The 19,143-nt window shown below is 55.0% G+C and overlaps 2 protein-coding genes across 4 annotated transcripts; both read right to left on the reverse strand.

The window, feature by feature from the left end:
* Positions 1-3,130: 3,130 nt before the first annotated feature.
* Positions 3,131-11,890, reverse strand: REM2 (RRAD and GEM like GTPase 2). 2 transcript variants are annotated; one of them, XM_067028789.1, is made up of 6 exons: positions 10,340-11,890; positions 7,426-7,757; positions 5,849-6,190; positions 5,532-5,605; positions 4,598-4,805; positions 3,131-4,211 (listed from the first exon to the last, which is right to left on the reverse strand). In XM_067028789.1, exons 2-6 carry the CDS (start codon positions 7,526-7,528, stop codon positions 3,916-3,918), a joined length of 1,023 nt encoding a protein of 340 aa, XP_066884890.1. In that variant the 5' UTR covers positions 7,529-7,757; positions 10,340-11,890; the 3' UTR covers positions 3,131-3,915. The 2 variants fall into 2 exon arrangements, with proteins under 2 accessions (XP_066884890.1, XP_058914741.1); XM_059058758.2 differs by having other exon boundaries at positions 7,426-11,836.
* Positions 11,891-11,910: 20 nt separating this feature from the next.
* LRP10 (LDL receptor related protein 10) lies at positions 11,911-17,883 on the reverse strand. 2 transcript variants are annotated; one of them, XM_059058715.2, is made up of 7 exons: positions 17,233-17,883; positions 16,797-16,841; positions 16,163-16,298; positions 14,773-14,963; positions 13,637-14,654; positions 13,157-13,286; positions 11,911-13,031 (listed from the first exon to the last, which is right to left on the reverse strand). In XM_059058715.2, exons 1-7 carry the CDS (start codon positions 17,261-17,263, stop codon positions 12,444-12,446), a joined length of 2,139 nt encoding a protein of 712 aa, XP_058914698.1. In that variant the 5' UTR covers positions 17,264-17,883; the 3' UTR covers positions 11,911-12,443. The 2 variants fall into 2 exon arrangements, with proteins under 2 accessions (XP_058914698.1, XP_066884884.1); XM_067028783.1 differs by lacking the exon at positions 13,157-13,286 and having other exon boundaries at positions 11,911-13,086; positions 17,233-17,845.
* Between the last annotated feature and the right edge of the window lie 1,260 nt (positions 17,884-19,143).

Consider the following 19,143-nt stretch of genomic DNA (forward strand, 5'->3'; position numbering starts at 1 on the left):
CACAGCCAAAAATAAATAATAAATAAATAATTTTTTTTTAAAAGAGGCGCATGAGGGCAGAGAGGATCTTACCTGGCACAGGCAGCTCAGCATTGGGCCCCTTTGCTGGTCTCATGCCAGCCCAGATCAGTAGCCTCGGCTTACTTTGCCTTGATCAGAGTGGCCAGGCTCTCAGAGAAGACCCCACCTCTCCCAAGTCTAGCAGGAGCAGGGCTTCAGCTTCTGTCTGTTCTGAGCTCTTCCCTGTAGGCGTCTGGAGGGAACACACAGATGGGTCGGGCTGATGGAATTGACTGAGTTGGGGGGAGGGAAGCTTGTGATGTGTGTGGCTCCCCTCATGGGGGAGGTCCTGCCATCATCATCTTTAGACTTCTGCCACATGAAAGGCACTGGGCCTTCTGCTTCCTCATCCTCCCCTCCTGCCACATTTGACCAGTGGTGGTACTCTTCCTCTAGAAAACCCTTCTCCCTGGGCAATAGCCACTACCTGCTCAACCCTAGTACCTCCACCACTTCTTTGGCAGCTGCATCCCCACCTTCTTTATCTGCCTGTCCCCAGGACTTTCTCTTTGGTCCCTCTTCTTTCTCTGGAACACCAAAGCTTTGTTTTGTTTTAAATGACTTAGTTTAGGGACTTCCCTGGTGGCGCAGTGGTTAAGTCTGCCTGCCAGTTCAGGGGACATGGGTTTGATCCCTGGTCTGGGAAGATCCCATGTGCCACAGAGCAACTAAACCCGTGTGCCACAACTACTGAGGCTGCGAGCCACAACTACTGAGCCCTCGTGCCACAACTACTGAAGCCTGCACGCCTAGAGCCTGTGCTTTGCAACAAGAGGAGCCACCACCATGAGAAGCCCGCCCACCACAAAGAGGAGCCCCCTCACCCCGCAACTAGAGAAAGCCCACATGCAGCTATAAAGACCCAATGCAGCCAAAAATAAATTTATTTTTTAAAAATTATTTAGTTTATTTAGCCATAGTTAAAAACCCAAAAGGTAGCAAAAAGGCATACAATGAAAAGTAAACCTACACTTGTCTTCGTCGTCCACCCACCCAGTTCCCCTTCTCAGCAGCAGTCGGTACTATCCCAGCTTGATTTGTTGGGTCACAGACCCCTTTGGAAATCTGATGAAATTCATGAACTTATTTTCAGACAAATGCATGACTGCACAAACGCATCAAATTGTACCATTTCACGAGAATCACAGACCCCTAAAGCCCCTGTGTGGTTTGAGGCTAAGGATCCCAGCCTGTATTGCATCCTCTTAGTCTCCATTAGTGGGTCCCTGGTGCAAAATGAAAATGCAGGGTTTCTTCGTCAAGGAGCCTTGTTCAAGCGACAGCAGAGCATTAAACTAAGCATGGGGCCCTGTGTGACTGCCCTGCATCTCATTCTTTCCTCTGGCATTTCTACTACCATTGGTATGGCAATTATTCTATCTGTGTCACTTGCCCTAACTTGTTCTGAATTTCAGACTCAGCTGTCCAGGGATGTATTTCTGAGCATCTCAAACTCAAGATTCTCCAAAATGGAGCCATTTACCGGCTACCTCCCCTGCCCCCTAACTCCCAGTTCCTCACCATCCTCCCATCGTCTGCAACTTCTCCCTGTCTTTATACCCAGCCACTCAGTTGTCAAGTCCCACAGATTCTGACTCTAAGTTCCATGCCACCTCTCCTTTCCCACTGCCATCTCCCTCAGCGTGGTCCTTCATTACCTTCCATGTGTATTACTGTGGTTGTCCCCTAAACTCATCTCTTCAGGCCTTGCCTCTGCTGCTCCAGTCCATCTCCTTGCCTCCTCTTCCCAAGGGACCAGTCCCCATCATGTCACTTACACACTCAAAACCCTTCAGTGACTCTCACTGCCTACAGAGTTGGGCACAAACTCCTTTGCCTGGCATTTAAGGTCCTTTGCAATAGGGCTCCCAAACTTCTTTTCAGTGCTCATCTCTTAGCCCTCTTTATGTCCCTGAGGTTTCAACGCAACCGTAGGACCATCTGGTCCCTTAATGGGCCCAGTGTGTTTTCCTACAGTTTACAATTTGCGCTGCCGCTGTTCCTGGTCCCCAAAGTTTAGAGCTGGCTTACGCCACTATAGCTGTGTAATTTCTCTGGCCCTTTTACCACAGCCACTGCCCATGGCTCTGCCCATAATGTCCCCTGCATTCTTTCTACTGTCCCTCTCCATCTTCCCCTCATCCTCACTGAAGGGGAACCTCAGATGCAAGGCTGGATACAATCATCATTAAGTATCAAGAAGACAAGAGTGCAATCCGAGCTCTATTGGTTATTGACCTCAGGCAAGTTACTTTCTGTTTCTTCCACAGTAAAAGAGGTAGTGAAACCTCATATAGTCATTAAAGCATTGAGATAAAGTAAATAAAGTCCTAAGGATAGTGTCATTATTCATATCATCATCTCACCACCGTGCTGGGCTGGTCCCCCTTGGCTCCTCCCCAGCTGCAAGGACTCAAGAGACATCTCATCCCTCTTTCCATCGAGTTCTGGGAACCTGGGTGGGGTGGAGTGGAGGCCTGGCCCTCAGGTGCTCGGGTAGCTGTATTATATGTCTAGGGGTGAGGGGAACTGCTTCCTCTGCTCTCTTTGTTCAGACTCTTAGCTCAGGCGGCAGCAGGCGTGGGCGTCCCCAGGGGAGGCACTGACAGCTTCAGTTCTCACAGGGACCTTGCAGGTGACAGCCTGGGGAGGTGCAGGCCAGACCTATCACGCCCCAGCTGATGGGCCTCCCTGTTGGATGTGGGCCCACCTTGAATCAGTCCAGGTCACAGCTGAGTGTAGTTCTAGGCGCAAAATGTAGCCTCCAGCCTGCTCCTTGCCGGGTAAGGGGTAAGGTGATGGGGACTTGGTCACTGAGTTACCAAATTAATTCTAACGGGTTCCTGCTCCTCTCCAGGCCTGTTTTTTCATTGGCAGGGGGACAAGCTGGACTCTGTAATCTTTAGGGGCCTTTTGTCCCTTGTTATGACTACTCCAGGACTAAGTCAGTTCCAGAGTCTCCCTAGAACCGTTACAGACAAGAAAACTCAGGCTCAGAGGAGCAAGGAACCTAAATCCACCCATCCCTTCCGTGGGGGGCCTTTGAGAACAGAGAGTCAAAGTGAGCAAGTGCAATAGAAAAAGTCTTTATTGAAAAGGGAAGGGTGGCCCCCTTGCTGGTGCCTCCTGGGACCTGGCTAAAGGCGGGTTGCCACCCCTCAGCTCTTCAGGCAAAAGTCTCTGCACACCTTCCGCTTAATAACCTTGAAGGGGAAGTGCCGTGGTGTAAGGGTAAATCACAATCAATTCAGAAGAACAACGCTTCCAGGCCCTTGCCTTTAAGAACTTCTTAAAGGCAAAGTGGACAAGTGCAGCAGATCAGAGCCAGGACGCTTTAGGAAAGTCTCAAAGAAGCGGCTCCGTGTCTTTACCTTTAAGAATCTCTTAAAGTTGAGGCATATTCCCGCTGAGTACAAAGGTAGAAAACTGTAAAGGAGTTTACAAAGCACTTTTCCAGTTCTTGCTTTTAGCATCTCTTTACGGGAGAGGTGGTCAAGCGTGAATTAATAAAATACCTCGCAGAACTACTTTCCTCCCCGCCCGCCGGAAGCCGCCCCGCCCAACAGCCGCTGCGCGACGCCCGCGGGTCAGCGTCCTCGCCTTCCAGGAGCCCCGAGGCCGGGAGGTAACCGGAGAGCGCGCGGAGCGGGTGGGGCGACGCCCGCCGGGGTCTGGGGGCGGGGGGCCCGGCTCCCATAGTCACACCGGGGCGTCCTGGGAGTTTCTGGTTTCGTAGACTGTCTTCACAGAGGAAGCCGGACGGGGGCGGGGCGGGGCGAGGGGGCGAGCGGAGGGCGCGGTGACCATGGCGACCGCGGTGACCATAGCGACCGCGGTGACCATAGCGACCGCGGCTCAGAGCACGGAGAGGTCGTGACACGACCTGGAGCGCTGCTTGAAGAACTTGGTGTTGCGCGGCACCAGGTTGGCAAGGAAGCGCTTGGCCTTCTTGGTGAGGCTCTCGCGGCGCGTAGGCGGCGCGGGGCCCTCGGGCCTGCCCCACTCGGGCTGCGGGCCCCCAGCGCGGTTCGGGCCCCGCCGCAGCCGGATCTGGCGCACCGCTCCCTCGAAGAGCTCCCGCGTGTTGTGGTGCAGTGCGGCCGACGTCTCGATGTGCTTGCAGCTCAGTGTCCCTGCCAGTTGGCGACCCTCTGCAGGAAGGGACGTGTTAAGGCACCCGCCCGCCCACGGGGCTGCTCTGGGCCCGGGGCCGGGCGAGGCTGGGCCTGGGGGGCCCAGGGTGCAGTGGAAAGGGACTGGGGCAAATGGATCTCTTGCAACTGATAGAACAAGCAGGGATTAAGTGGAGGGCGGTGGTGGTGTGGGGGGGAGGGAGAAAGGGGCCTTGAGAAGAGGTGAGGGGTGAGAGAAGGGAGTCTCAGGGCCCTAGGCGTGGGCATTGAGAGTCTGCCTTTAGCCTGGGGCTAACTGCAATTTGTGCACCCAGGAGGGTAAAAGGGCCGTATGGAGAAGAGGTATCCTGGAAGGGAGACGGTTCCCTGAGATTGCAAACATGGATGAGGTTCAGGGTACTCACCCTCCAGTGAGACCTCCCGGGAGCGGGCCAGGTCACTCTTGTTTCCAACGAGGATGACAGGCAGGTCATGGTGGGGCCTCCCAGCCCTGAGCCGTAGTAGGGTCTCTGGAACTTTGGAGAAGCTTTGTCGGTCGGTGACTGAGAAGACGATGAGAAAGGCATCCCCCGTCTGAAGGCAGTGGTCCTGCAGCCACCCCCCTGCATCCCCCTGCAGATGGGCAGAGAGTCGTGGAATGTCAGGGCTGGAGGCGTGGGAGAACCTGCCCAGCACCTACACCTCAAGGATGAGGAGCCAGGATGTGAGAGAGAAGCCACCTGCTTAAGACACAGATCTAGTTAATGGCAGAATCTCCATACTCTGGAGTGTGTTTGTGGAGGAGGGAGAAGTTTGTAATGTGAGCCCCACATGGGCGAATGGGGACATAGGATCCTAGACTAGGGTAGCCCATCCTACTTTCTTATGCTTAAGCTCTTAAAAAATGAATGCTATTCAAGTGTGTGTAATCTGGCCTCTCGTTTCTGCATAGTAATCATTTATGTCCAAATATTCACAAGTCCTCACTTTTTTCCCCTTCCCTGACATTACAGAGCCCTGAGCTTCTGTCCTCTCAGATCAGGATCTTCTAGGCTGAAAAATGTACAGAGGGTGTGAGTTTCAGGGTGTTCAGCCTGGCTTGCAGTTGCAGGGTTTGTCAAATCCAGATCCTAACTTTCCTCTGGGTCAGAAGATCCTGGAAACCAGACAGCAGCTCTCAATGCCATGGTGTGTGCATAAGTGTGAGCCTTTGCTCTCTGAGACAATATATATGAAAGGTCAGGTTCCACTACATGTTAAAACCAGGGGCTGTAGTCCCACCAGCCTTCAGCCATACTTTGCCCCTCCTCAGCTCTCCCAGGTTTCATCACCTGCTTGCAGCCACATCTTAGTTCTCACCTGTTCCCAGATGTCATAAACAACTAGAGTCACTTCCTCCTTATCCACCATGATGCGTCTCTCATAGGTGTCCTCTGTTGGGAAATAGGGACAGGGAATAGAGCCCATTAGGAGGCTCCCCAACACCTGTAAGACCTGGTAACCAGGGATGCCTTAGATCCCAGCACCAGGGACCCCCTCCAGGGAGGCTGCCACAGAAAGCATTGAAACAGTTTCTCTTAGGTTCTGGCCTCCAGGACTGTTCATGCCTTGAGCTCTTCCACCCCTGACTAGGCCTCCAGAGGCACCCTCAGTCCTTGCAGGGCTCCCCCAGATACCTGGGTTCTCTGGCTCGTGAGCACTGTCTCCCTGGAGACCACCGAAAGTGCCTGCTAGGGTGCTCTTGCCCACGCCGCTCTCCCCCACCAGCATGACCTTGAAGATGCCATCCTTTTGGGTGGGGGCTGCCTCCCCTGAGCCCAGGGAGTCAGAGGAGCCAGAGGATGAGGCTTGAGGTGGCCAGTCAAGTTCATCTACAGCTTGGGCCCGCCGCAGCTGGTGCTTGTAGGGGACAGGCATACTGCCTCTTCGTCTGGGGGCCCCTGGGGCGGGGGGTGGCCCGCCCCAGTCCAACCCTGCCAACAGTTTCTCTGGCTTCTTCAGCAGTGTAGCATCTGCTTCTGGCGGGGGTCAAAGAGAAGGAAGCTATGAGTTGGGTAGGCCTAGACACCTGCAGAGGATTCAGTCCTGGCTGCTCCAGCCTCATAGGCCCAGTCGATGACCGTGACCCAGAAGGAGCTGAGAATCTTTGGTCCGACCTCTTCCACTGAACTCCACCAGAAACCTGAACTGGTGGGGCTCCCAAGGGCTGACCTGAAGGCTTGCCCAGTGTGGTTCCAGCCACAACCCGTTCAAACCATGCCCCATGCAGGGGAGGCACCTGTGTGCAGGCTTGCACACCCACTCACACTTCACACTGACACACAGGCACACCCCCAGACTAGGCCTCTGGCCAGGGCCTGCCCCTCCTTCCACCGGGAGGCCCTGCCCCCTCCTGCTTCCTGCACTGTTGATCCCCACACAGGGGATAAACTGAAGCTGCTGCCCAGGTTCTGGGGTTGGGTAGTGATAGAGTCAAAAACTTTGTGCGGAGCCTGTTCCCAGGGAAGGGCTTTTGCTCACTGAGATGTGTGTGTTGGGTCTCCATGGGTGTGTTAAAGGGGCTGCCTCTTCCCATGGCCCTGTAGGTAAGCCTCCCCCAATGCATGTCTGTGTGTGAGAATCCTTCTGCACCCCTGGCTGTCCCTGTGAGTCCGACAGAATATTGTGTTCATTGTGAGGCTGAGGGAGGGAGAGAGATGGGGAGGGAGGGAGGAGGAGAAATAGGGAGAGAGCAGGAGCAGGGAGAGTGACAATGCACGGGTCAGGGTAACTGGAGGAGGGACCACAGACATAACAAAGGGCGATAGAGAGAGGCTGGAAATAGCCCAGGATCAATACTTGACTGGCAGCCAGGGCCTCCAGGAGCCAGAGAAACCCTCAAAACCGTTCCCCAGGGTAGCCCCCTGCCCGTGATTCCCAGGCTTGTGGGCTGCCCCTTGTCTTTCCCCCTTCCCTCCTGCCCGTGCCAGCCTCTTGGGAATGAGGCAGACCTAGGGGCTAAGTACCAGTGTCCCCAAGGAAGCCCTGGGTGATGGGTGAGGGGACATTTAGGCAGCCCACCTCTGCCCTCTAACCCCCACCTCAGCCGAGCCCCAGTCCTAGTGTGGGCAGGAGGCTTCCCCACTTCCTGAGTTGCTCTTCCCCTCTTGCTGTTTGAGTTCGAGCTCGTTCAACCCCTAGTTCTGACCTCCGCACCAAAGCGTCAGCTCCCACCCCCATGGTTGCAGCCAGCACCTGCCAGCTCAGCCCTCACCTGGTGTGGGCGTTCCTGGCGGGGAGGCCCGGTGGCTGCCGGCGGGACAGAGTGCTGTGGTTTCTGTGTCCGTGTCCATGTCGGTGTCGAGGTCTGTGTGCATCGGTGTGCGTGTGCAGCCGGGCGGCTCGCAGCACCCGCTCCCTCACTCAGCAGCACTGTCAGCTTTTCCCTTTAAATACCACCCTCCATGCCCTCCCCCTAGACACCTGGGGAAACAGTCCCACCCCCCTGATGAGGTCACATATGCTAATGAGCCGTGATGTCAGCGGGATTCCCTCCTTTCTTCCTCCTTTGCCTTGCTTCCCTCTGGGAGCACACACACTGCGAGTCTGGTTAAGACATGAACAGAACAAAGTCAGGGGGGCAGAAGAGACGGGTTCAGAGAAGTGGGGTGAGGGGTCAGTGGGCAAGGGAGCTGAGGATGGGAGGAGGCAAGGACCCAGGGCCTGGGTGGTCTTTCTCCAGGAGCCAGGACTATGTGTCATGTGTCTCCAATATCCCAGCCCCTTAGCCCAGTGTTCAGCCCAGAGTGGGTGCTCAGTAGCTAAATGGAGGGGCTAAAGGAAGAAACCAAAAAAGTCGCAGGGACAGGAGGACAGCCACCCCGCCACCAAGCTTCTCTGCCACCCCCTCTTCCCCATATTACCCTTCTGGGCTAAGGCCCACAGCAGTACCCATTTCCCAGCTTGGCCCCTAGGCAGATGGGGGCTTTGAGAAAGGAGACATGGCTGCATTGTTTGGCAGCTTCATTTTTTCACTAGGTTCAGGTGGGTACAAACCATTGTGGGGACTTCTTCCCCATCTCTCCCTCCCTGCCCGGCCCACCAACCTCGTGTTAATCGGAGCAGGAAAAGGGGAAGAGACAGCTAGCCCTTGAGAAGAAGTTCCCAATCCGCAGTGCAGGTGCCAGCCCCCATCTCAGTGCTCTCTGGGGCAGCCCCAGGCCTTCTGGCCTACACAGGGCAGTCACACAATGACACCTACCTCTTGCAGGGGGAAAGCCAGGATAGTGGGGCTCCTTTACTGCTCCTTTTCTGCCCCGTCCCTTTCCCTTCAGGCTCCCACTCTTGTCTTCCTGATGCCCCCAAGGACCCAAACACACATTCCGATTTCCTGGCCACTTCTCACCCCATTTTTGCCAGATACTGTGCTAAGCACCTTTCTGCATTCTCTCCTTTCATCCTCATGACCCTGAGGCTCAGAGTGGTGGGTGAGTGGCCTGTGCCCCAAATCAATCATGCAGCTGGAAAATGGGGACACCAGGATTCCCACCCAGATCTTTCCAATGCCAAAGACTATTTTTCGTCTCTATGCTATGCTGCCTTCCTTGTCTTAAATATTCCAACTGTCTCCTATGATTGGGGACAATCTATATTGCGATCTTCAGTGGACTTTTCCAATTGAAGAAGCAAATAGTGATTTTGGGATTACTAGTGCAGTGACGCTTCACTTATGTGGAGGTCAACTACAGGGTAACATTGTGGGGTCTAGAGGGAGCAGAAAGAACTCTTAAGCAGCTACAGTCTTCATGTGCTTCACTCACTGGACAGACTCTACAGTCCTCAGTCACAGCCTACTTGTTCTTACTTTATTCACAATTTTAAGGTGTCCATGTGTGTTCCTGTGCTCAAAGAGTAGAAGCACATTTATAGTAGCTAGTGACCCGATAGCTTGGTAGCAAGGGAAGCAATATCACAGAAAACTTTTAAAGCAGTCATAAGCATTTAAAAAGTGGTCCAAGGTCTTCTGGCATTAAGGCAAGTAGCTTTTCTGACGCTGTTACAGCTTTTGAAAACATTGCTGCAGAGGTTTTTGGTGTCTGTGAATGATCCTCAGCTATCCAGAAGGATTTATATTACAGTGCAGATGGGCTGAAGACGAGTGTAATGTTTTAGAGTGATTTCCTTCCAGAATGAGTTTTTTTAAAGTTTTAAATTGTAAAGGGGTGAGCTTTATGTTTCTGGAAAACTCATTTAGGTGGTAGAATTCATTTCTATGATACTAGATAAGAGTGTCGGGCTGGAGACCCCAGCGAGGATTCTTGACCATGACTTCTGCCTGCCCTCAATCCAGCCTTAGGCCACAGATGCATGCTGGGTTTCATCTTGAACCACCATCTCTCGTCCCACTGGTAAGAGGCTGTGCACTTGCCCAGCTCAAGGCTCCCTCAGGAATTGGAGGTCCTGTGTAATAGTGGGACAGACTGAGATTTGGAACCGAGCTGATCCAGATTTAAGTCTGCCTCTCAGTAGAGACTGGAGCAGTCTTAACTCCTCTGAAGCTGCTCATGAGCCTGTGAAGTGGGGCTGTGATGCCCACGGCACAGCCTTGTTGTGAGGGTTAGCTACGTGTGATAAAGGGTTTGGCACTCAGCAGGCTGCCCAACAATTTGGTGCTCCCACAGTCTCAGGCTGTGTGGCTGGGGGTCCCTTTCCCCTCCCAGCGTGGCCTGGAGCTTGGTTCAGGCCCAGATTCTGCTCCTTAAGGACCAAATTCTGGTATCTGCTCCGATTTTGAGCCTGATCCCCATCTCATAACTGAGATCACCTCCCTCCTCCCCACCAAGGGCCTTTGCATGAGTCCCACACCCCCGATACTGGGCACCTTGGACAGTGGTGTCTATCCTGATAGGATCTGAAGTCACCTCATTTCTTTTTCCTCGGGCCGTGGTGAAAATAACTTGGATGACAGCCCCCTAGTCCCCCACTCTTGCCTGGGTAAGACCCTCTATCTTAGTTTCCCCATTCTGCCTGTACAAGGTCAGTCCCCTCTCCCCACCACCTGGGGCTTCACTGTGGCTGACAAAAATGGTGTTACTGCTTGCACCTCCTAGATCACACACCCAGCACCTAGAGGAATCTTCTCTCAGGCCCATAAATCTACACGCACAGGGCTTCCTAGTGAACTCTACCTTCACGTCCTCCCTCCAGCATTCTGAAGCATTCCACCACGAGGAACATTCTTCTACTTTAAATCTTTGTCCACTTTCAAGTTTCAAATACCCCTAGGAGATAAAAGGTCTGGAGCAGGACAACGATGAGGCTATCAGGCTGAAGGTTTCAAGGTGGCTATGGAGGAGGAGAGGAGCAAGGAGAGGCAGAGGCCAGGTGATGGAGAGGCATAGGAGGGGAAATCAACATTCCCTGCCTCACTGTTTTCACTGGGCCTGACGCTGATGGGACCCAGTGATTGTTTACACTGGGGAAGGCAGGCCCAGAGGGAGAACAGCAAGGAAGGATGAGAATCTCTGGAGTCCCTTCCCCAGTCTCTGGAGAGGGCGAGGAGTGAAAGGTGCTTGAGTCTTCCCCAGTGTCCCAGCACTGTACCATATCCCCTCGGCCACTTCCCTAGGCCCCTGCTTGCTGGGAGAGGGAATGGTATGCAATGAGTGCTGGGTGTGAGGATGCTGGCAGGGTGTAATCAACAGGGCCCCTCCACCAGGGAGCTGGGGATAGGCCGGGCCAGGCAGGAAGGGTAAGGGAGCCTAAGGGGGAGCCCTTTCTCCGGGGACTGATTCTGTTAGGGAATGCCTCAGCTCTGCTCCTGTGGGCATCACACCCACTCCCATAGGCTCTTTCTAAATCCTCTGTCCAGGCTGATTTTCCTTTTAGACTCTGGGACAGCTCTGTCAGCTCGCTTACCACAGCCTGGGCCCCAACATTTCTCACAGATCATCCCCTCCTCCTCCATCACCCTCTCCAGCTCTTTGGCTCGGGCTATTGCTTGTGCTCCTGCGCCCCTTTCTCAGGAAGTCCAGGGTCCCTCTTACAGCCCTAGCCCTGTCTCCTTAGTTTGCTTATCGTATGGACTCTCACCCCGCCTAAAATTCACAATTCTATACCAACTACTGACAGCATTCTTTAGGATCTAGTTTGGGCCCTCTTCCAGGAAGACCTCTTGGAACTGGCCAAGGTGATGCTAGCATCTTCACACCCTGAATGATGATTTTTCTCTGGATGCATCTTTGCCCGCTTTGAGGCATCCTGGCTGAGAGTTCATCTGTCTTGCCTAGGACAGACTGAAAATGCCTGGTAGGGTGGAGGATGGAGGGCAGGAGTGTTTCACCAGGGATAGTCTGCTTCTGTGATTAGTGCTCTGAGAGTACTCCATAAATGGGAAGTTTCTCAGCTGCAGGGCCCAGAGGGCTCACTACTTCTGGCCTGGCGGTGAGTAAGGAGGCTTGGTGCTCACTGCTGGTGTCAGTCACTGTACAGCTGGGCCCCAGGCAGTGAGTGGAAGTGGAGATGGTTAGTCTTAGGGTTCCTAGAATTTTCTTACCCTCTGAGTGGTATAAAAACCAAGGATGGGTGGTTGGAAGATAAACAGGAAAAGGCCAGGAGATGCAGGGCAGAGCAAAGGCCTTCATAGGGGGGAGTAAGGTGAGGGGAGCACAAGCTGAGACGGGCAGAGAGGCGGGGCTCATGCTCACAGCTCATTTATAAAACCCTTAAATTTCTGATTCCTAAAAAAAAAAAAAAAAAAAAAATTTCTGATTCCTTTATTTTTCAACCTTGGCTTCCTGGACAATGACCTGGCTATGGAACAAAAGCATTTGCTATGCTCTTTTTATGAGCCAGGCCTTGTGGGAGGGGTCACCATTGGCAAAACCCCAGGGCCTGCCCAAATCCTCCCCTTGGGGGCTGGAAGTCTCCAGCCAATTGGCATTCTGGTGCTTAAGGCCACTTTTGGGTGGGTTTGGCAAGGATGGAGTGTCCAGGCCTATGACCCTTTAAGAACTTTACTTTTTAAAAACAGCCACCCAAATGTTGGTGGTGTGGGGAGAGGGTGGTGGAGGACTGTGGTCTCTGGCCATGTGCAGAGGGGGGGGGCTCTGTGTGAGCCCTCTCCGTGCCTGAGGGACACCTAATTTTATAGCAGCTACATGGGATCCATGGGAGGCCCATCAAGTGCCCTCACACTGAGGGACAGGGAGGGAAGTAGTGGAAGGGAAGCTAAGCTGCCCTCTAAAGGGTTGCTGTCACTGTGAATAGAGCACCCAGGGGAGCCACGTCACCTCAGGCCAGCAGTGGCTCATCTTCTGCTTCGACCACCCAGACCCCGGGCTCAGCCAGTGGCACCAGCAGCACATCGTCCTCGTCCTCTGTGGACAGGACTGTTGTGTGGGGTCCAGGTGGGGCCCGGGTTGGTCCTGGGGGCCGCAGGCTGGGCAGGAGGCGGCCTCGCAGGGCCTGTACCACTCCAGACAGCAGTGATGGCTCCAGGGGCGCCGCAGGCAGTGGCCCTGGGGCCTCGGGGACAGTGGGGAAGGCTGGAGACGTGCTGGCAGGTGGCAGTGGAGCCTTTACAGGCAGCGGGGGTGCCTGTTCCCCATCCTGCCCACCCACCGCCCCGCCCTCACGGGCTGGACCTGTGCTGCCGTCTAAGGTCTCAGGGGGAGCAGCAGAAGGTGTGACCTGAGATCTGGTCTCAGAGGTCCGGGCTGGGGGACTGGTTCGAGGAAGCAGGCCCCAGCGGCGGAGACGGCGCACCAGGCGGCGCATAGAGCGGCCCCGCTGGCGGCGGCGGGTGCCTGAGGCGCCCCCTGGAGTCATGTCCTGGCGCAAGATCTGTAGCAGAGAACGCAGGTTGCCCAGCACGGAGTTCTGCAAGGAGAGGATGAAGACACCAGAGTCAGAGGGGGTGGGGACGGCCAGAAGCCTGAAAGAAGGAAAGGCCGGGAGTGAGAGGTGGTCCGGCTAGGGAGGGTGACTTACGGAGGGTGACTTACGTCATTCGGGTTCTCTGTAGGGAAGTCCTCAACAGGTGGGATGGCGCCCTGGGCAATGAGCTGCCCGTAGGAGGGAGGCGCCTGCTGTTGTACAATCTCGGCCTCTGTCCGGGAGAGGGGGGCGAAGATGCTGGAAGGGACGAGGACGGATCGGTCACGGGTGCTGCTCACCAGAGCCGCCTGCCCCAGCCTGGACAGGCATCTTTCCTCCGCACCCAGGCCGGGGCACCCGGAGCTAGGCCACGGCTTTCCAAAGTCATCTGACATCCCCCTCCTTCCTTGAGATGGCTTTCAGGATCTAGACCTGTCCCCGCCTCAGAGGAGCATGCCTGCCAAGCTCGGCAACCCTAGGAATCAACCCAGAAGCTGGTCACCAGAACCTGTCCCCAACATGGGCACCCCTCTGGTCCTCTGTGTCTGCACAGGCCCTGTCCCGCCCTCAGTCCCCATGCCTCTACCGCCAGCTGCATTCCCACTGACCTGTACTCCTGCGTACGAATGGCATAGAGCTTGCAGGTGCAGCCCAGGGCAATGACCAGCAGCAAGCCGCACACGAGGCTGCCAATGACCGCGGCAGTAATGACCTTGCGGGGCAGGGCATAGGAGCAGTCCCACTCATCGCTACCGTCAGCGCAGTCTGGCTGCCCATCGCACACCCACGTCTCATACACGCACTTCTCGTCCCGGCAACGGAAGTTGCCAGGCTGGCAGTGCCGACAGCGTCTCTCGTCTGCTCCATCAGCACAAAAGGTCTGGTAGTTGCAGCGGTCAGCAGGCAGGTAGCAGGCTGTGGCACCGGGGGTGCCAGCGGCCCCACAGGGGTAGTGTCCAGGTGGGCAGCTGGGGCAGTTCTCCTCGTCCGTGCCGTCGGCGCAGTCCCATGAGCCATCGCAGCGCTGTGCCTCGCTGTAGCAGCGCTCGCCTAGGCCCTCGCTAGCCCCCAAGCCAGAGCCTAAGCCGCAGGGTCGGTCCCAAGGCAAGCAGTAGCCCCGCACGTGGTAGGTGGCATTGAAGCCCCGACCGCTACTCCAAGCTACTGTGTGGTAGTCCACGGTGGCCTGGCCGGACAGTGTCTCCACGGTGACAGCCTTGCCATTGCTGAAGTGGGTGAGGCTGCGCAGCAGTCGGAGGGTCTCGGGGGGCCCAGCGCCATCATACACATGCACTGCATCTCCATAGCCCAGGTCCAGGGCCGTGAAGCGCACTGCCAGGCGCCGGCCATCATGGGGGTCCAACAGCCAGAGGCAGGACTGGGGGTGGGAGACTGAGGCCAGGTGTGAGTATCCAAGGGAGGAGAAGACCCCATAGAAGTCTTCCAAGGTGTGATTGCAGGGTGGGGTGGGGCCAGGGGCCAGGGTCAGGTTGGGGAAGGGGTCTGAACTGCAACCTGCCTCGTCAGAGCCATCGCCACAGGCATCGACGCCGTCACAGCGCTGGACCAAGGGCACACAGCGGTGGTTCAGGCACTGGAACTCTTCCTGCAGGCACATCAGCCAATCTGCAGAAGCACCATGGAGAGGGGCTGTGAAGCACTGGAGCTGGCAGGATCCTCCCCTCCTCCCTCAGGCTTCCACTGCCTGTTCTAGTAGCACTACAGACAGCCCTGTCCAGCCCACCTTGGCTGTAGGAGAGCAGGAAGCCCTGGCCCATGGGTGCTCTGGCCCCAGCATAGCTGTAGGTGATGGTGACGTTGCCTCCAGGCAGCTGCAGAGGGCTGGCAGGTGCCTCACACAGGGAGATCTGTGGCTGGATGGGGGAGCGCAGGATTAAGCGCTCTGAGCCACAGGCCAGACGCAGTTTTTGGAACCTACAGGGGTGAAGGAGAGCAGGACGTAAGATATTCTTGACCACTGCTGGCTTCTTCCTCCCCCAGTGTTGTCAGGCCCGTTCTACTCCAAGAAGCACGAACACCTGTTCATCCACAATCCAATAGCCAAATGAAAATGGAGTTAGCCAAATTCCTTTGTAATCAAGGAAACAGCCCTAACAGAGGCCTATGGCACCATGAGACCATTAGTACATCCTAGAGCCTTTTGGAAAAACTGCCTTGTGTTCTGGACTGAGTTAGAACAGATTCATTGCTTTCCTGTCATTGCAGCACTGTCACCCAAGTCTGGGGCTGGCAGTAACCGGCAATTACCATACAGCTTAATTAACCAGAGCTCACCATCCCCTCCCAGTGCCCACGGTGAGACCTGAGATCACCATGGCATTCTGATCACTCTGCCCCAACAACCTCTCCCCAGATTGCCCTCTTCCTTCACCTGCCCTTTTCTGGGTAAATTCATGGGAAGTGAGCTGTAGGAAGCAAATAGCCAGGTACTCAACATGGGCCCCAACCCCATGGCCCATGGTTGGAGGAGCCCAGGGAGACCTGGACTGTTTAAAAGATCTGGGGAGGGACTTCGCTGGTGGTCCAGTGAGTAAGACTCTGCGCTCCCAATGCAGGGGGCGTGGGTTCAATCCCTGGTCGGGGAACTAGATCCCGCATGCCGCAACGAAGAAGCCCGCGTGCCGCAACTAAGAGCCTGTGTGCGGCAACTAAAGATCCCTCGTGCCCCAACGAAGATCCCACGTGCCGCAACTAAGACCCAGTGCAGCCAAAATAAAAAAAATAAATAAACATTAAAAAAAAAAAAAAGATCTGGGGAGGCTGAGGAAGGTTCTAAGCTGATGAAAGAATAGCTTTGAATCCCAGGCAAGGATGTGCAATGGATTGAAGGACTCCTCCAAGCAGCCATATCAGAGAGAAAGGACTGTTTCTAGAGGAAAGGACTGTTTCTGTTGTCCTTCAGAGATGACAAGACCCAAGCTAGATGTCCACTCCAGGCAGTTCCAATTCACTATGGAACAAGCCAGGCTTTTAGGGAAGACTAGGCCAAATCTAATTCTACTCTTCCCCCTGTTGACAGGGATGGAAGTTCCATAGAGAAGATCCATGAAGTCTTTTCCATGGTAGAGGAGGAGCGGTGGGGGAAAGGAATAGGGTCTTGCTCTGCTTCTCACCTGACCGTTACCGTCTGCTCCTTGCTGCCCAGGATGAGCCAAGTACAGTTGGCAGGGGAGCTGCGGCTGTCCCGGCCCACGGGCCTCTGTAAGGTGCCCTGCACTTCCAAGAGCACTGCGGGGGGGTCCTCACAGGCTGGAGAGAGAGAGGAAGGTAGGGACATCGGTTGAGAGTCTCTTACCATGCCACGCCTCCTCCAAGGCCCTGGGTTTTTCAAGAAGGAGCACAGAAACTCCCCTGCCCCAGCGACACACACTCTAGAGGCATAGTCTTCAGCAGGCCCCTGCCTTTCCACACTCATCATAGTCCCGCCTTAAGTATCAACACCACAAACAATATGAGGTCTGCTCTGTGCCAGCCACTGGGCCAGGAGGAACCAGAAATACTGTTTCTATCCTCGAGGAGACTACATTTTGGCTAGGCCGATCAAGGATGGATATTTGGGGAAAAAGTACATAACTACCAGCTGAAGGCTTATGCTAGGTCTGTTTCCCCATCCGTAAAATAAAGGGTGGATGACCTCCACTCTAAAACTATGGTAGGTACTAGAAGAATTCAAGGAAGAGACAGTCTTTCTCTTGGGTCCTTCCTCATTACCAAGCCCATGGGACCCCAGGGGCATCGTCTACTCACCAGGATTTGGGAAAATGATCCTGTCTGGGTGGGCCACAGCGCCTCCTAGAGGAAGAGCGAGAAAGGGCAAGAGTCACGCTTCGGAGTTTTCTTCACCTGAGCGACTCAAGTAGGAAAGGGAGCCATCTGCGGCTTCCGGGTAGTTTACAGGAAGGGGTGGTGGAGCAGAGGAAGGCAGCGGGGTGTGTAAGCCTCGAAGGAAGCTCCGGCAGCACGGCCTATGGGGTGGGTACGGTGATCTACGGAAGCCAGAGGGAGGCTACGGGCTGAGGAGAGCGACTATAGAGTTGCCGGGGATTGGGGCAGGCAGTGTCGGGCACGGGCGGGCAGGGTAAAGTGAGGGGCCATGTAGGAGGAAGGGAGCTAGAGCCCCTGGGACCGGTGACAGCCCTGGGAGCGGGATGCCGGGCGAGTAGTCTCGTCTTCGGTTTCTTACCCAGGAGGAGGAGAAGGATGGCCGGCAGCATCGTGAGCCGTCCGGAGGTGCAAGAAGAGTCCCAGAGCTTCGGTGGTCTACCCAGTGGGGAGGCGGCGCCGCTCCGAGCGTCCTGGACTCCCAGTGCCGCCTCCCCGAGGGGCCTCCATGGCCCGGGCTCCTCGACCGGTGCTCTGGAGGCCAGGGCTGGGGGCGGGTGGGGGGCGGAGGCGGCCCGAGCGCAGGGGCGGTGCCTCTCTCCAACTTCGGAGTTGTTTTCCCCGGCCGCTGCCTCGCTCTCTCCCGAGGCCGGCCTCCGAAGCCCCGGAAATCGGCTGGAAGACCGGCGCTGCGGCGCGCCCTCGCCGAGAGCCGGCCCGCAGGCCGCGAGCGCCCCGGTCCAGGCCTGGCCGCCACCTGCTGGGGCTTGAGGCCACTTCCTCTTCGGGCCAAACTTTACCGACTGTCAGCCCCCAGGGCCGGCCCGGGTGCTGCTCAACTTCTCCAGCGCGTCCAGCCCGCGAAACGCGGCAGGGGACCGGGGAACGGGGACAGGCTGCTCGGCACACCGCCCAGTCCCTCGCCCAGACTGTACCCCCGCCAGCCCAGGGGTTGGAGGAGCCCGGGCGGAGGAGGGGGCGGGTGACGAGCCTGGCCCCACCCCTGCCAATCAACGCGCTCTCCGCCCACCCGCCCGTCTTAACCCCTTTCCGGTCGTGCAGGGTCTTGTCACTTGGGCTTTGAAGGCGCTCAGCTTCCACTTTTTTTTTTTTTTTTTTTCAGCTTCCACTTTTAACTCATCTTTGTTTAGTCCTTTCCGTGTAACGTTAGTTACAGGACACGTCTGTCAAAGGGCAACTGCTTATTCCGTAACTGTCATGTCTTTCCTTTGAATCCTTAAGCTCTCAGTACTTTTCTTGTCCCAGTGTCTGGGATGCGGTAGCACTTTTCTTGGTGAGCCTCTATTATAGCAATTACCACACGGTGTTGTAACTATTTGTTTACTCTTTCCGGCCCCTGCCCCGCCCCTGCTGTGGAAACAAACTTCCTGTAGGCTGGGGCCTAGATTGTTTACCTTTGTACCCACAAGGCTTCTCTCCTGCTGAGTGAGACACAGTAATTCAATAAAGGAATAAATGTGCCTTCGCTTCTTGCTGGCTATGTGACATTGAGAAAATTGTTTAACCTCTCTGTGCTTCTCAATTGTAAAATGGGGTTAATAATGTACAATTCCCTCTTAAGGTTATTGTCAACATTTAGGGAGATAATACAAGTTGAGCGTCTAGGGAGTGTTTCGTACCTGCTAGCAGTTATTATTATTAGTCACAAGAGATATTTCTAATTTATGTGGGCTTGGGGTTGCAGATTTCTTGTGGCACTTATAGGTTATAATAGTAAACAATAACAATAACAAATAGTTTTTGAGCTTTTTTTCACCTTTCAGGCACAGATCTAAGCACTTTTCAAGTATTTGCTCTTTTAATCCTCTCCACAGTCTTGTGAGGTAGTTATTATTGTTACTCCCATGTTACAGGTAAGGAAACTCTGGTACAGAGGGGTTTAGTATTGCCCAAGATCATGGATCTAGTAAATGCTGAAACAAGGGTTTGAACCTAGGCGATCTGGCTTTGGACAGAGTGTACATTCAGAACCTTACTACTATCTCCTCTCTACAAATGGTACAAACAGTTTTCTGTTCATGACATTTGTTGTTGACATCAGTTTTGATGTGTTCAAAACTGAGACCTCAGCAGGGCCTGAAGCCATAGACTTGGCCATAAAAAGTCCTTCAGCCACTTGGATCTCGGTCCCATGCCAAGGGAACTTGGTTCCCGGTCCCATGCCAAGGGAACTTGGTTCCTTGGTCTCTCTCTCTCTGTTCCCTACTATAGCCCTTGGGATTAATGAGGGGTGAAATAGAACCCTAAATGT

The sequence above is a fragment of the Kogia breviceps genome, chromosome 3 (genome assembly GCF_026419965.1).
Source record: "Kogia breviceps isolate mKogBre1 chromosome 3, mKogBre1 haplotype 1, whole genome shotgun sequence".
Taxonomy (NCBI): Eukaryota; Metazoa; Chordata; class Mammalia; order Artiodactyla; family Physeteridae; genus Kogia; species Kogia breviceps.

Coding starts and splice junctions, on each gene's coding strand:
- REM2 (XM_067028789.1), bottom strand. CDS start 7,528: ATGCACACAGACCTCGACACCGACATGGACACGGACACAGAAACCACA. Junction 6,191..7,425: donor GCCAGGAACGCCCACACCAG/GTGAGGGCTGAG, acceptor GACCCCCGCCAG/AAGCAGATGCTACACTGCTG. Junction 4,212..4,597: donor CCGGGAGGTCTCACTGGAGG/GTGAGTACCCTG, acceptor CCCTTCCTGCAG/AGGGTCGCCAACTGGCAGGG.
- LRP10 (XM_059058715.2), bottom strand. CDS start 17,263: ATGCTGCCGGCCATCCTTCTCCTCCTCCTGG. Junction 16,842..17,232: donor CATCCTTCTCCTCCTCCTGG/GTAAGAAACCGA, acceptor CTCTTCCTCTAG/GAGGCGCTGTGGCCCACCCA. Junction 13,287..13,636: donor ATTCGTACGCAGGAGTACAG/GTCAGTGGGAAT, acceptor CGTCCCTTCCAG/CATCTTCGCCCCCCTCTCCC.